Genomic DNA, 17,144 nt, shown 5'->3' with positions numbered 1-17,144 from the left:
AGGGTAGCCATGTGAAAATGAGCTATCTGGGTTTCCTTCTAGGGGGTTGGCAGATGAAAAGAGTTGCCTTGTCTCTTTAAATTTCTGCTGGTGGTTGACATTAATATGACTGACCTCACTGCAGAAATTTCTCTTCACCACCACCAGCCTCCCCACCCCCAACTATCGCCCCCAGCCCCAATTCCCAACCCGTTCCACATCAATTGCGAGCCAACCCTCAAACGCCGGCATTCACCCTCACCGTATTCCCTCCGTCCAATCCTCGTTCTTTGTGCTCAAAGCTTCCTCCCTACTTCCCTCCCCTCTTGTCTCACCAGACTCCAAACATTCCCATTAGTTTTGCCGTTAAATGGCCCCTGTGTTCCCCCGAGTCTCAGGAGACTTTTGGGGGGGGGGGGGGATCCCACACACCCCCTATTTTCCCTGAATGGTTTCTTTCTGAATGTTCACACTCTGTGACCAGCTGCTTTATAGTCCGACCGTGTTAATAAGAGGTCCAGTTGAGAGGGCCACAGGAGACACACACATATATATTCCATTGGTTCACAAACGGTACTGTAAGTCTGAAAACATGAGGGATGAAGTGCCTCTAGAGAAATACCACTTGTATAAGGCAAATGAAATCGATTGGTGCTGAGCTCCCATGTGCAATAGCTCCACAACCATTATAGATTTTAGGACTCTTTTTTATTAGAAATCAATCAGCTAATTGAGAGAGAAGAGAGTTTAAAGTGATGATCATATAGTAGCCATGCTGGTGGCTATTATTGCTTTGTAGCTGGGCTAAATTACTTTTCAATCAAGTCGCACTAAAACTCAAAATGGAAATGAATTTAGGCTGTCCAAGGGGCAATTAATAGCACATGTAGCAAAGCCAAAACAAGGTAAAACTTTAGACTTATAGAAGGTTATTGAACTGTGGTGTGGCCTACCGTGGACGGTGAGCGTGGCTGAGGCCTCCGCCTTCCCCACCATGTTCTCTGCCACACACGTGTAGGAACCTACGTCAGCGGAGATCACGCGGCGGATCTTCAGGGTGTGGTCCTCACGCATCTCGTATCTGGATATGTAAAGGCGCCAATGAATAAAATGTTTGCAAATATAGCAGAAATAACCCAAGGCGCAGACAAAGGGATCAAAAAGGAGTCTTTGCTTGGATGAGTCATACCGTCCTTTAGGGAGGTCGCCATCGTCTTTCCTCCAGCGTACAGTGGGAACTGGGTCACCACGAGCCTCGCACTTAAACTCCACACTTTGGTCCACTAAGACCACCGTGCTGCTTGGGCGACGCACAAAGCTAGGACGCTCTGCAGAAAGAAAACAGGAAATCAATATAGCAGACATCTATCTAGCTATCTAGCCATTAAGCTAGCTGGCTACCACTGTGAGTATCATTATTCTTCTGTGCACTTAAACCCCTAAAATTGATTATTTAACTGCAAAAACAAAACCAAATTTCATTATTTTCCCGTCAGACAATCATTTTATTAGGAACTACTTTTGAACTTTGTTCACTCGCACCTTTGCAATATGCTTCCCCCCTTTTTAGTTGCCTCTTTATTCTGCCATCTTAAAATTTATCTAGTAATTTGCATAATAGTCTGTTGACAAAATGCACATAATAAAATAATTAGAAATTCCTTTAGTCTGAAACAACATGTATATTTTAAGGGAAAATGGCCAAGATTAGTATCAAATTAATTAGAAAAATAAAAATTATTTTTGCACTCACATTCACATTATTAGAACTACTATTAACAGGAATTTAATAAAAGAAAGCAGTCTTCACTAATTGCTTTTTGGCATGTTTTACCAACAAATTAATTTTAAAAAATCATTTTGTCCACACAAATAACAAGGTTGAGAATCTTTTTCACATAAAAAAAGCCATGTTCAAAAGCAGAATAAAACACATTAGTGAATGTATAGAAAATAGATCAAACCAAGGAAGTGAAAGTAAACACCTGGATGTGTGTTACGTTGTTTGTAATCACAGAAAACTCCATAAATCAGAGCCTAAGATCAAATATCGGCTTCTGTCACCTGGACACCTGACCTAAACTAATGCTCACTCTTTGTCTTATCCACGCATCCCAACAGTTTACAGCTATTACAAAACTTGATGCTAAGTTTGTGTAAATTTAAGATAAAAATACCTCTTATATATAAATACTTCTTATAGGTGCTCTAATAGGTGATCTAAGCATGTGATGTATTACGAGCCAGTTAGTGATGTAATTAGGAACCTCTGCTTTGTTCGGGGCCCAGATGAGTATCTGGGTCAAAGGTGACTCATGTAAAATCTAGTGCAGCTGCTCACAGACAAGAAGCTGCAATAAGCAGCCCAGGAACCTGGTTTACAGAGAGACTGTGAGTCATGTCACACTGTGGGCTAAAGGTCAGCGACATCATTTTGTACCCTGCAAGTCAGAGACTAAACATCTGGACTTTGTTTTTACAGCAGACAAACAAAAAGAAGAGAATTAACCAGACAATGGGTTGGCATGCTGCAAAGAAGAGAGAAACAAAAAAATAGAAGCTTAATTACCCAGAACTGTCAGTTCAGCTATTTCACTTTCACGCTCTCCGACCATATTTGTGCCGACGCATACATACTTCCCAGCATCACTCTTGCGGGCATTCGTGATCATCAGCTTGCCTCCACGTATCTGAGTGGACACAAAAAGGTAATTAGAACCTAAATGTGGAGAAGAAGAAAGTTACACTGTTTGCCATTGACATACTAAGGCCTTCTTGGCACAGGGAAACAAAAAATCCATCCAATCTGACTGATGTTAAGCTGATTTGGAAAGAAGACCGGACAACAACTGAGTCTCTAGATGTGAAAAGCTGGTAGTGACATATGATAAAAAACATCAACTAGTAGTGGAGGTACTTTTTTTTTGCTTTGCGCTTTTGCTAACTTTGAAAACATTTAGCACACTTTCTTTCGTCTAAATTCATTTTTCCAGATAAACTCTAAAGCACTAATTTTCTTTTCTGTTTTAGTTGAATAAAGTTAAGACATCTGTGTTGAAGTTTTTAATGATCAACTTCTTCAAGTAGTTAGATGTTTAAAGCCACGCTCTTATTTTGAAGTAGGTGAAGACTCAGCAGTTCTGTTTCCTCTCCACACATTTGCTCTCGTTTTTTTCCCCTACTGACTTTATTTCTAACAAGAAACATGAAAAATGGACAATATAGAACATGGTATAAACGAATCCAATATCTATGGGCTTTATTGAACATGCAATGTATATAGTGAAGATTAAATTGGAGGGTAGTAATCTTTCAAAGGCAAATATAATTTGACTTGAGCGCCAATTGAAATTAGCGTTTTAGCATTAGCTTCAGCTAAATACCATGTTGCTATTGTGCTTTTGCAATAGCAGAACTGATGTTTTTATTTAGTTCATTAGGGTTAGCACAGGTACCTTTTAGCTAGGTCCTGCCTTCAAATGAACACAACAATTTTCAAGGTTTTATTGTAAAATAATTTGAAAACCATGAATCTTTTTACCTCCTGTTCAGCCACAAACTTCAGTTTAAAGGACATGTGACAAAATGTGAAAAAGTTCAAAAGGTACGACAAGCCAGTATACACAATAACTTACCATCAGAAAACACAATAACTTACCATCAGAAATATATTCAGGATGTCATTACAGCAGTTTTATATTTGTCCTTGTACAAGCAAAAACAGGAATTTCTTTGGCTTCTTCCTATTGTTCGCAGTCAGTTGGTCTGTTCCTCCTCAGGGTAAGCCATTTAAAAGACAAATCTTTGAACAGTCCCTGAGGTAACACCTGAGGCACTGCTGGGACTGCAACTGTTCCTGCAGTCATCTCAAACAACTTAGACCATCATTGAACTGGGAACACTTTTGAAAGCATTCTTCTTGGCATCAAGTGAATGGCACAGACACACACACACCCGCTGGTAAATGTGTGTTTGTCCAGGTGAATATCATGTCTGTTATTTCCCAGGGCTTTGATTACAGGCCAGAGGAGATGCTTTGTTCTCAGGAAGTCAGAAAGGCATCGCGGGGCCCCGGCACAGGCCCATCAGCAGCCCTGTGAGCTGACAACCGTGGCAGTCGGTACAGACGCAGACAATAGCATGGTGTGCCAGTGATCTCTCTGCTCAGATACAGCTTAAGGTTTTAAATGCACACATCAGCCTTCAGGAGCAGCTTTACCCCCTGCAAGCATGTAATCGATATCCCCATTAGAAAAGCACTGACAGAGAACCTGACACACTATATCACAAAAGTCTGATCTGCCCGTGACTACCTTGTTAAAACTCCATTGCCGGGATGATCCCACACATTCTGTGATGTCTCAGTTGATGTGCATCACATCACATCATGTGTCTATGAGGTTCTTTTGACTGTCCTTTAACAATGGGACATTCTGACAAAGCCACAAACCATGTGAAGAACACGGCACCCTTACTGAGGAAGGTGGTCTGCTCAAAAGAGACAGAAATCAACATGTCGGATGCAGTATCATGTCGCTCAGCTAGTTTTCTTCAATAGTTGAAGCAAAGATGAATGGAGTTAAATCTAGGGAAGTCCTGGCAGAAAACCTAAGGGTACAAAAGCCCTTTCATGGGGACACAGCTCCAAAATAACCAGATCTATGATGGAAGGGGTTATAGAGGGACTTTTCAAATCCAGACCTCGAGGCCTGGAGTTCTGCAACTTTTAGATGTGCTTGCTTTTAACACACCTGAGTTAAATACTGGGATTATGAGCGGGACTCTGGAGAACTTGACTGTTTATCGAAGAGATGATTCAGCAATTTTATTCAGGTGTTTAGGATGTAAAAGTGGCAAAACAGCCTTGGAGTTCAGAATTTGAAGACTCCTGGCTTCGAGTGAGGAATGTTATGTTAGAACTGTCCACATTTTATGACCTCCTGCTGAATCTACAACACAGCACTTAATATACCCATGAGGTCACCATGATTAAGCCGATGAGACACAGTTTCCTAACATGCCACAGATGCTGGCATTTTAAAAAACACCTGCTATGCAGTTTTCCCTGTTTGCTGCAAATAGGTTCAGGAAAGGGGCACAGCAAGCATGTGGAACAAGGTGCTTTGTATAGATGGAACCAAAGGTCAACCTATTGTCGTTTTGGCTAAAAAAACCCAAAAAGACACTGCACATCAGCCTAAACACAACACCTACACAGCCAAACATACTATTGGCCGTATGTTGGTTTAAATCTTGAACGGCCAACATTCTTCTGACATCTCCGCTCTTCTACATGAGACCACTTCACATGTCCATGAGGTTAGCATCAGGAAACTTAAGACAGATTAAAGACAAATCTTATGGTCCGGCGTCATTCCTCTGCCCTTCACCCTCTGTTTAAAATTAATAATAAAGCAGGAGACAGAAAGGCTGTAGAAGACTGGCTTATTTAGGGCACCCTGTGGAGCTGGAAGGGTTTGAAGTATCATTATGTTACTGTTTGTTTGAGGAAAGGCTTAACAGCTAAAATACTGTGACAATCACAAAGGACCAGGGTCAGGGTGGCTCAAAGAGCTCAGAAAGGGGGAGTACCATGGTTTCCACAGGGCTTTTGGCATTAGGATCACCTTAAGGCCAGTCCATTCTATGCTGATTCTTGCCACTGCATATCTGTAGTTTCAGTATTTCCCCCAGCATACGTGGAGAGCCAGAGCAGCAGGAGCCCTGAGACTGGGCTAAAGACGATGAATGCGGTGAATCTCTTCTTTTTCGCCTGTGCACATTCTCTGTCGAAATTCCCAACAATCTGACTCTTATCCCTGCGTTACGGGGAGACAGCTCTATCCTGCCGCCTTTTGTCCCGTGTCATTTGGCATTGCTGATAATGTAAAACCCCCCACATTCAGAATCGTGTTTGTTCAAATCCACACGGCAGTTCATTTTCCAAGCATGTTATTAGCCACAACAATAACACAAAAGGAACGGGACAATGTGCTGCTTTTCTGCCGTTTACTATGCTCCTGACAAGCTCTAGAGCAAAGCAGACATTTGACGAGGTTTAAGTGCTTGGATTTTTTTTTTTCTTTGTTTCGTTTTTTTCCCTCTGCCTTGTTCCTGACAGACTAGTTCTGCAGCCGCGACTAGCAGAACCAATATGTGGCTAAACAATATTACTTCTCATTTCTCTGTGGGAATCCTTTCAAATCTGTCTGTGCGGGTAGCACAGCATACATGCACTGTGTGTGCTTTGCTGCCTGCTCTGTCTGTGCTGAGATGTACAGTTTAAGCTGTATGATGACCCAATGAAGTTTAGTGTGGACATAATTAAGTGATTTATGTTTGAACCAATAACACATAACTTGAATTATCAACAAGTCATATTATACAGACGGTAAACATGCTAGCATTATCCTAGCATTTCAACAAGGTGCTACAAGTGAAGACATGGTTAGCAGGAGAAATAGAACTTTTTGAAACATGATGAACAAATGCACACTTATATTGACAGAACATTAAGTGTGTGACTGTTATGAAAAAATATGGGTTTTTTTGCATATTTTCTTAAAATTATCATTATGTAGTCACATAATGAGGCAAAAAATATTTGCAAAGCATAGGAGAGGATCTGAGCAGCATATACACAAGGAAGATTGACAGTGCTAAGACCCTCCTCCTGGCCCTGATTGGTAGTTTCCTATGGAACAGTGTATTTGTTCAGATGACAGCAGGACCACAGAGGAGCTTGATTTTTTCACAGATTATCTGTCTTATACTGTACTGTCAAGACATAATGGTAATTTTAAATATTGAAAAAACATATTTCTTATAAAAGTTACATGCCCCAGATTTAACTGGGTAAACCCATTTTAGAGCAGCAAATTGAAACTGACCTACAGAAACAAAATATCTGTCCCAGTCAGGGAAAATGGACAGGAGAGATTGCAGCATCTAGAAAGTGAGTTAAATGTTTAACTGCCTTTGCACACCATTACCTTAACGAAGCGAAATACCAATACTTTACTGGTTTGGATGTGTGTTGAGGGCTAAAAATAATGACCAGAACGTCCTTATATGACATACCATCCATGTCCAAAAAGAAAATCCCGTCTGCAGGTGGTTTAGGACCTCGGTGCGATCACCAAGGAGACCGCACGTTTCAGCATGTTGCAAAGGAGTGAACTGAACGTTAGCATGCAGGCTGGCTGAGAAGGACCCCCTCTAACAGTCTCAGCTGTTCGTCCCATTAAAAAGATTCTGACCTCCTCCCTCCCACTTCCAGTCACCAAATTTACAGTAACATAAACAAACTCTGGACGATGTCCCGTGATTCTCCCAATTCTGCTGACATGGCCCTCCAGAGGACAGCGTCCAGGCAGCCATCCATCAGCACAGCTGATTACACGTTTTCAGACGGTCAAACACGACATATAGCAGGCCGATTGAAGAGGTCGTCAGGGAGTACAGTCTGTGAGGTTGTGTGTTTGATGGGAAGTTTACGGGGAGCAACAGCAGCTGCTCAGAGCCTGCAACCCGCCGCAGGCTACAGAAGCACATTTCAGTGTCATTTGGCCAGCACGCAGCGGTGGCAGCAGTATTCACAGTCTTCATTCAAAGTATGTCAAGTGTGACGTAAAAAAAATAATCAAACGGAGAAAAAGCATGTTGGGTTTAAATGGAATAATGTAGTGGAAATAGAATAGTATTTTTTTTCCACGACAAATAATAACAGTTGAACAAAGCATAAAAAACAAAAAAGAATTTATTTGGAAATGTAAAGTTACTGTTTTCAACTTTTGATCAGGCAATGGCCAACGCTGAGAATGGCAAACCAGATCCATGATGCTCTTTTTTATATTCTACCAGATTAAATATCCAGCATGGATTTTTTTCATCTCCCTAAAACACAAGAGATGAATAAAGCCATCCGACAAAATGCTTTCATGTGTATTTCCACTGCGTCTGCAGTGACAGATCAAGCATGATATATTCTTCCCTTTAACTAGATTACTTGCTCATTTCTTTCAGTTTTGCTTTTTAGCAGCAAAGCATGGTCTGCTAATCTTTCACAATGGCTCTTAGTGAAAATAAACAATAGTTGCCTTGTTTAGGAGCCTTTTTAAACCCAACTGTTCTCATTTGGGAAACTGTTTACAGTTCTCTGGTAAAGGCAGTTTGTGAAACAGCAATCATTCATCGATGTGGAGCATAAATTTGTGTTTGGTTGAATTCTTGGAAAAGAAGATTTAAAAAAAAACATCCTCTATAAATTAATGAATACGGAAATTCTGCTCAGATTTTTTGTAAGAACACACATGGAGCTGATTGATAAAAGGTTGCTGGCTTTGCTGGTCTTTTAATTAATTAACGCTGACTGCAGATAGCTGCATGGATTCTACAGCCGAAGAGCTGCTGAGTAAAACTTTCTCTCCTTTGATTCCTCCTCCATCTCATCAATAGATCCTAATCAATACAAGGCTCCTGACTAATGAAACAGGACTAACTGTGACCTACATTAACAAATCCAAAAATAATCAAACTTTTCAGCTGAGGATTTTTTTACATGCATCACAGGGTCATTAAAAACAAAGATGCAACAAGAAATTAGCCAGTGACCAGAACAGCCTGGTGGTGTAATTGTGACTAATTGTGACTTTATGGGTGTTTTCACATCTGATAGTGACCATAAACAGATGAAGGAAACAACACATAATCTCTGAAGAAGACACTGAGCTCAGCTTTCTTCACAAAATGTAAACAAAAATGGAGTGGAGTTAGAGTTTGGCGGTTGTAGAATTTCTTTTTTGTCTTGGCTAAAAGAGAATCTATTTCTCCTGCTAGTAGGTTGTATTTACCCAGAATCCCCTGCGCTACAGTCCACTTGCTGCTTTTGGAGTGGTCCTTAGTCCTCTTGGCATTCACATGTGCATTTTGAACCACACCAGAGTTCACTTGAACCAAACCAAGACCTAGATTATAAGGTGTACCAGAGTTCATTCCCAAACTAACCAGACTTTCTAGGGAAACAAGCTAGAGTTTGATTAAAGCAGACTAAACAAGGCGAACGCAGCCTAAAAGAGAGCGAGAGCAAGACTTTCTTTTAAGGGCAGAAAATGTCCAGGAACCTTCATAGAGTGGAACATTACATATATCACAGCCAAAAGTTAGCATGAATACATACATATTGTAATTTTGGGTACAATTGAAAACGTCAACAGAGGCCGCACCTCCAGGAAGCAATTGTTTCTCAATAGTCGAGAGTCCAGAGCCTCTGTACAAAGCAAAGCAAAGAACAAGATGCTGCTCTTTACCAGAATTTTGGGTAAATACAAGCTAAATCAAATTGAGTGTTGCTAATTCACGCCAATAGTACTCTTAAGTATGGAAGTTGTGACCCTGGAAAAAAGAGTCAATTTAGGGTATTTTTATGTGGCTAGGCATTGCCTTATTTAATAATATACAAAGTTGCCTTCCAAGGCAAGGTGAAATGTTTTTAACTCTTTTTTTAAATTTTTTTTTTAATGTTTGTAAATAGAAATCAGAGTTGGAAAAAAAATCAGTATCAGCAGGTCAGAACTTTACAAGAACTGTAAATTGCCGATGAGTCTCACAATGATCCATACATGTCAAATAATAAAAAAATAAGCAGTGCAACAATATAAACGGTGATGTGAAGTACTTACAGTGATCCTCTCATCTCTGTCATCAATATTGACTCCGTCTTTCTTCCATGATATGGTGGGTTCAGGGTGGCCGCGTGGAGGCTGGCACTCCAGGACGGCCGGCTCTCCAGCTGCAACGATCACATCTGCAGGGTTTTGCCTGAAGTCGTCTCGTAGAACTACAAGAAACGGAAAAGAAAAGATAATTTTAGTGAAATACTGTGGAAAAAACCAACTGTGGTACAATTATTTCCATAAAAGAAGAGAGAAAAATCGACTGTTAATCCTTTTTAGCCTGCTGTACACAGTGCAGTACATAGGTTTTTTTTTAACACCCATTTTGAAACGCATCTCTGCTGATGTGTTGCATGCAATGCAGACCAAATTAAAAGAAATTTAACCTTCCTGTCATTCAGGTACATAATAACTGTTCATCAGCATTTCTCATGGACCTGACCTTCGTTTTGGCTCATATAGACTTGCAAATAGAATAATCATGCACACATTCATACATTCAGCATATGCTCCACTTCAGTTCTCAATCATCACTTCTTCATCTTCCTCTGGCCCTGTATGTTTCTCTCTCCTGCAATCACCTAACATGAAATATCTATTTCATGTTCATCCCCCTCCATTCTCGTCTTGGTAGGGACACAACGGCAGTTTTACTCGCATAGATTATACCAACTGGAAGGGATTAAACTGATTTAACTTTGGATTTTCATTACGAACCTAAAGGAGGGCGCCATGTTCTTAATCTCAGATCTGTTTTATTCATACCAGTCGCACACGGTGTGGATCTGACATGATGAACTGAGTGATTCTGGTGTTCGTTTGAGAGCTTCAGTGAAAAATTGCAAACATGACCACAAGTCATCAGTTTACCTGCCTCATTTACTATATCACACAGTCTGTGTCATATTCTACTTTTATGAGTACTTGGTGCAGTACTACGAGTCTCTTAAGAGTTAAAGATAAATTTAAGGCTTACAAGGACAGAAAGTGTGCACAAAGGAATAGGTTTACATCCACAGTTTGCTGTACTCATGTCAGTCCCTCAGCAACCCCAAAAGCTTTTACATTAAGCAAAAACAAAAAAAATCTCCCTGTATGTTCTGCCTGGGTCTGTATGTTCATGCACTTCACAGTGTTTTTATGACTAAAAACATATCAGTTATGTATGTTTTAAAGTTTCTTAATCTTTTTTTATTAACAAAAATCCCTCGGTATTCTGATCTGTTGCTTTTATTGCTCTAAAGTCATTTGTCAAAGTCAAATGTGAAAGCGAGGCCCATTGACAAACCCTTTGCATTCTGATAGCCACCAAATTCTTAAAATCTATACATTTTTTAGTAAGTCCGATCTACTTGGTGCTTCCAGTAATGCTGACTTTTCAACTCAAGAAGATTTTTGGTTTTAAAAAACAAGAACAGCCTTTCATTGCATAATCACAACGACGCAATCGCAACCAAACTGGTGTTGATTTAGAAGAACACCACGATATTTCACCAGTGATATTCTACTAGAGTGGTATGACTCATCTGCTGCGGGGGAGGCACGCCGAACATCCACACATCTATTCACAAACCACATGAACTGCAGTTGCATGATAGACGTCCTAGATTCCAGGCCCTTACTCAGCGCCCCAGCTGTGTGCTGTGTTCGTGCCGTGTGGTTACCAAAGGATCGAGTCATTCGGGAACGCGAATGTAAACACTAAACATCCGATCCATTAAAGCATCAACTCCATCTGAAGAAACACTCCATATTTGTGTCAGCAAAGCCAATCTGGTCTGAAGAGGCTTACTGAACGAATCCGCAGCCTTGAGGAGCTAAACGAGCCAAACGCTTGAAGATGCGGGCTGCCAGCTCTGACTCAGATCATCCCATGATTGAGATCCACTTAAACATTCAAAATAAAGACTGGGCTCCAGTGTGGAGTGTAATGAATGCATTTTGGAGTGGTTTCGGTAGGTGTAACAATAACTGCGCTCCGTCTCCACTCAGTGGGGGTCTCCATCACCCCATCACCCCGACTGGGCTAACTGTCATTTTTTCTCATGGAAGGGTCCTTTGGGATAAGAATAAAATTGTAACTTGTAAAGGTAAAGCAAGGAAAAAACGAAATTACATGTCAAGAGCCTGAGGAATAGGGGGGGTGTTGGCATCTTTTAGTGTTTACACCAACAGCACGGTGACCTTCAACCCCTCCCCATCGGCGCGCACTCCCCCCACCTCCTTGCCCTCTCTCCTCCTCCAAACCAACACCTCTTTGTTATAAACACAGCTGAGTACAGCACAGCAGACAGCCCTGAACATCTGCGAAGTGGAAAATAAATTCCTCTGGGATGGAGGCAGCCAGACGGTCTCCCAGACAGACAAACGGGTCTGGATCCGGATGCTCTGAACTCCTTTACTTGTCTGAGGCCGACCTGTGACGGAATGGCTTGCCTCTGGTCCTCTTGGATCAATCCGACTCCGATACTTCCTGTATCATAAAGACCTACATACCCTTTATGTGCCCCTTCTTGGACTCTGAGAGGGGCAGAAGGGGGGAAAATGCTGTCACACTCTATGCTGTCCTTAGAGTGTGTGGTGTGGTCTGTATCTGTGTTTAGGATAATGAGCCAACTCCACTATTCTGTCTCTTCTGTGAGTTTGCAGCTGTCCCCTAGCAGATAATATTTCCTGGGCTATTAACAGGAAAGCTAGACTCAGTGTGTGTGAATGCGTGTGCACACAGAGATGTTCATTTTGTAGTCTAATATGTGGAAATAGGCCACAGTCACAGGTCTCAGCATGAAGACGGCTCTTTGTCCATCTTGGATTTGCTCAAATATGCTGATGATGGGATGGAGCAGGGCGGATATCCGGACCTGGACAGATATCAATTTGCTTCGTCAAGGTAAAGGGATCCCTTCTGCACCCCATTTTCTCTTTTCATTGGTCAGAACAAAACACTTCTTGTCTCGTATGACCGACAAGACATGCTGTGAGACTGCTGACTCTGCACAAGACAAACGTATTTCTCAAAACACATTTTTAACATCTGCTGGGGTCTACTTAGGCTTTAATCAGCCATTCTCTACTAGTTTGTTCAGTAAAGACACCTTGAGCTCGCTCACATTCTGGTACAGTACCAATACTAACCCTTAGCACATTTTATGGTGGTTTTTATCAACACAAAAAAACTAGATCATTGTGAATTGAAGAAAGAATAAGCCATGGTTTTCAGATTTTCTAGTTGTTGATCTTCAGCCCGAAAGTTTTGCTCAGGTTTTTTGAAGCCTGAGCAAAACTTCTGTTCATCAGCAAAATGACAGAAAAAAAAGCCGTGTTTCAACAGCTAAATAGTTTAACAATGACATCTTTCAGTCCAGTTTCCGTGCTCACCGCAGTACTGACACTACCCTCGTCAAAGTATTCAAGGACATCCGCATAAATACAGACTATGGAAGAACCACAGTGTTGGTTCTGTTGGACCTCGGCGCAGTATTTGACACGGTTGACCACGACATGTTATCAACATGTTCTGCTATGGATATGGTGTTTTTAGGGCAATATCCAAAAGGAGCGAATCTGAGCACAAGTAAAATTTGCCCTGTCAACAGATTCTCCAGAGTGACCATGTGCCTCTTGGCTGCTTGTCTGGTTTATTCCCTCCACTCTATTTCTGTTAGTTTAGGTGAAAAGGCCATGTCTTGGTTTGTTTGCAACTGAGTTGTAGTACTTCAGTCTTGCTTCAGTGTTGTATTTAACAATGCAGCTCTCCACTTGTTCAACAGTATCCCTGATCAATCTAGAGCATGTGGGCAATACCTTTTCCAAAAGGACCACATGAGAAATGTGTCTATGTAGCAGCACTTATGAAATAGCATAATAACCTTTTTCAATAGTTTTCAAAGACTGATGTCATAGTCAAATGCAAAAAAACAATAACTGTACCCATTGTTTTTTTTTTTGTTTGGTTTAGCTCATTTCTTGAAGTGCTTAGTGAGAACTCTTGCTCACTTTGTTCATTCAGCAGTGAAGTGACTTCAACAGCCAAAAGCCATATCTGACAACCTGTCGCCGATAACTTTGGCCATGTACACATGGAGACGATTTTAGGTGTATCCGCTTAGGCTGTGCGTCCCACACGGAGCTATTGTCTTGGGAGACCAGAAACGATCATTTTTGAAGCCCGGTTGGAACCATTTCAGAACTCCGTTGACATGTTTCTGTGTGGCCATGCGAGCTGTGTCTTTTTTTAAACAATGACATCAAAACTCCGTCACTTACTCTATCCCACATGTACCTCACTCTCATAAATAGAGTGAGGTTTGTTTTTTTCCTGTGATGTTTCTCTGGCAGTACTACAGCATCACTGATTGGTCCGGCATATCTACTACAACCTTTTCCGTGGTGCTGCATCCTGTTGTGAGGATGCACATGTTTTCTTAATTGTCTACGAAAATATACAGTGCACATTTTTTTGTATCACACGAGTCAAGTGATCAACAATCTGATGTTGTTAATGGCAAAAAAGACAACAGAGAGTGGTATGAGGATATTTTTTAATGACAAACTTATCCACGTATGATTTTAATTGCATTTTCTTTTAAATAGAAAAAACAGCTAGTGTGTAGTTTCCTTCTTATAAGTCAGTGCTGGCGACTTAGCTAATGTTTCCAAACTATCATTAATCAAATCAGTATCTGCCTTCAGAATGAATATAGTCTCCTGCGTCAGGGAAATTGCCACCATTGGGTGTGCTATAGGTGCGCTCTTAGTTTTGACGCTAAAAAGGCGACATACAGATTCAATTCAAACCGTCTCCTAAAGGTCAGCCGAGAGGGACGCTTTTAGTTCTGGAAACTCACCGGTTTCCAGCTGTCCTCTGTCCACAGACACACAGCCAGCCTTTTCCACAGGAAATTGAAAGCAGATGTTTAAATGTCAAATTAAAATGAGATTCCTATGTTGCCCCTCCAACATTAATGAAAATGAAGACCTAATGCCACACGCAAGTCCGGGTGGGAAGATCAAATGAGCTTTATTCTGAGGAAATTAAACCAAGTAAAACAAGCTCCCCGCAAATCTGTGGACGGATACAAAAACACGCACCAGGGGAATTAAAGGTTTATCAGAAAGCAGAGGAAGTCAACTCAGCAGAGACGTGGAGCACGGCATGGGTCTCTCCTTTGGCTTTGTTCCCTGAATAAGGACAGAGAAGGCTAACTGTAAAAGGGGGAGAAAAGTGAGTTATGAAACCACTGAAAATGAACTGGAGAGAACAACAAGAAGACGAGGGAAAAAATAAAGAAAATGTCTTTGTGTCTATCCTCCAAGTTTCCTGGAAATATCTCAAGTCCAACTTTGAATGATTTTCAAGCTGTAACAGTTTGAGGATATCAGGTAAACACCATCAAATGTTATGAAAGGTTATTAGGCCACGGCAAAAAAAACAAAAAAAACATACGAAAACATCAAATAGCACAGCAGACCCAGATGTTCATGCTCAACACTGCAAAAACACAAAATCATATCAAATAATTTCAGTGCTGATATATTAGTACACTTGAATAAATCAGAACTAACTTACAAGTAACTTTTCAGCAAGATATAGGAACATGCTTTATGCAAGAAGTGTTTAGTATTGATTATTTCACTTATATAAAGATATTTTTCTCCAAGTTATAAGTAGAATAATGTGTTTTTTCATCATTCCTAAGGACTATTAACTTAAAACAAGCTTGCTGAAAAGTTACTACTAAGTTAGTTTAATCTTATTTCAAGTGTACTAAGATATTGGCAGTAAAAACTAGACCAAAACTACTTAGTAAAATTATACGTTTTTGCAGTTAAAGTGGTGCAGTCCAGTTCTTTTTTCCAAATCCCTTAACAAAAATACTTTCATGCAAGTCAATGTGTCAATGAGGACACTGGTATCCTCATGATAAGAGCTGCATTTTCCTTGACCATACAGTTGCACAATTTAACATTTTGAAAATTACTTAATGGAAACAAGCCAATTTCGAAAAAAACCTTTTTTTCTTTCTTTTTTTTAAATGTATTGGCGTTAGGAAAAGTTGGTTTTTCAGTCATATCAAAATTGGTTTATTTCTCAAAACTTCAATGGAAATACTTTTTTCACATCACATGAGTCACATGATCAACAACCAGATGTTGCCAATGGTGCAAACCAGGAAGAAGAGGGCAACAGGAAGTAGTTGGAGGTTGATGGTGTGGTGTGATTGTTAAGGACTTATTGCATCAACAAACATATTCACGTGTGAATTCCATTGCGTTTCTTACCGAATGGAAACACCGCAATTGCAAAATTGTGTCTTTTCAACATTAGCGTAATACAGCCAAAGTTTTGCGCACATTTGGAACGCAGCTAGTTAAAGAGTTAAGCCGTGAAAAGAAAAAACAACCGTGCAGGTATTCCTCCGTCCTGATTCCTCCTCAGCTTCCAGCTCACACCTCTCCATCTAACCGCGTAGCATCTCTCGCTTTGTCTTGAAATTTCTCACCTCCCCCTTGGACATGTGACCTCGTTAGCCTATCCGTTTCTCAGCTCACATAGACGTGCATGAAAGACGGCCTCATGGCGTTGGCGTGTTAGCCCCCCAGGGCTGGCTGAAAGATCGTTGCAGGTGGATCACTTGCCAGCGGGGTGTGCGAAAGCGTGTCTGTTTGCGGAGTTTTCCCGGAGCTGTGAAGATATTTTAAGACTCTAACAGTACTTTGAAAAAAAGAAAAGAAAAGAAAACTCTTCTTCCCCCTCCTCCATCTTATACCCTTCTTCTCCCGACCTCTTCACCAGACAGATGAAACTGCTCGGAGTGAACAATCGACTCCCTCTCTCTCTGGCTCTCAGTCCTTCATTCTGAGCCCTTGGCCACCTTGCAGACACTCTACACCAGTAACAGAGTCTTGTACAGAGGATTATACACATAAACTTTACACGCACAAAGCAGAAATAAAACTGACAAGAAAACTGAAATAAAAGCTGACATACCAATAAAACCCTCAAACATGTTCCACTTGTGAATGTTTTGTTCTTTTATGATTCACTTTATAGTTTTTGATAATATGTCCAGATTCTGCACGGATAATTGCAGATGCTTTCTGTGCATCGATGACACTTCATAGGTCACATCTGTAAAGACGCGCCGGTTTGAAGTACTTGAAAGTCTAAGTTGGCTCTTTGAACTTCAGATATTTTGCGGAGACCTGTAAATATGTCAGCGAGAACAGACAACATCGGCCCCGACGCCCTTTAGGGGTCTGCACCTGCATGCTCCAGATGCTATGAGGTCACTGTTCACCTTCAGTGCATTATGTCACTGGGTGGAGTCAGGATGGCCAAGTTAATGCCTGTAGGAACCGGCATCTGTGAATTGAAAACGTAAAAAAGGAAGGAAGGAGCTGTGGTGTAGCATTAAGAAAAGAGCTCATACACGAGCATGATTGACACCACTTAGACTCCTGTTTTTTTTTGTCTGCATATTCCAGTTA

At 40.9% G+C, this 17,144-nt stretch overlaps 1 protein-coding gene across 4 annotated transcripts in view; it reads right to left on the bottom strand.

The window, feature by feature from the left end:
* robo1 (roundabout, axon guidance receptor, homolog 1 (Drosophila)) overlaps positions 1–17,144 on the bottom strand; it is a 362,874-nt gene that overhangs the window by 52,743 nt on the left and 292,987 nt on the right. For all 4 annotated transcript variants that reach the window (XM_032590627.1, XM_032590626.1, XM_032590628.1 and 1 more), the window contains 4 exons: positions 9,660–9,817; positions 2,549–2,669; positions 1,169–1,307; positions 933–1,060 (listed from right to left, as the gene is read on the bottom strand). In XM_032590627.1, coding sequence (XP_032446518.1) covers positions 933–1,060; positions 1,169–1,307; positions 2,549–2,669; positions 9,660–9,817 — 546 coding nt within the window. The remainder of the gene's footprint in view (positions 1–932; positions 1,061–1,168; positions 1,308–2,548; positions 2,670–9,659; positions 9,818–17,144) is intronic.

The sequence above is a fragment of the Xiphophorus hellerii genome, chromosome 18, assembly GCF_003331165.1.
Source record: "Xiphophorus hellerii strain 12219 chromosome 18, Xiphophorus_hellerii-4.1, whole genome shotgun sequence".
In the NCBI taxonomy this organism is placed as follows: Eukaryota; Metazoa; Chordata; class Actinopteri; order Cyprinodontiformes; family Poeciliidae; genus Xiphophorus; species Xiphophorus hellerii.
Note: the sequence above shows the minus strand (reverse complement) of the source record. Positions and strands in the feature narration are given on the sequence as shown.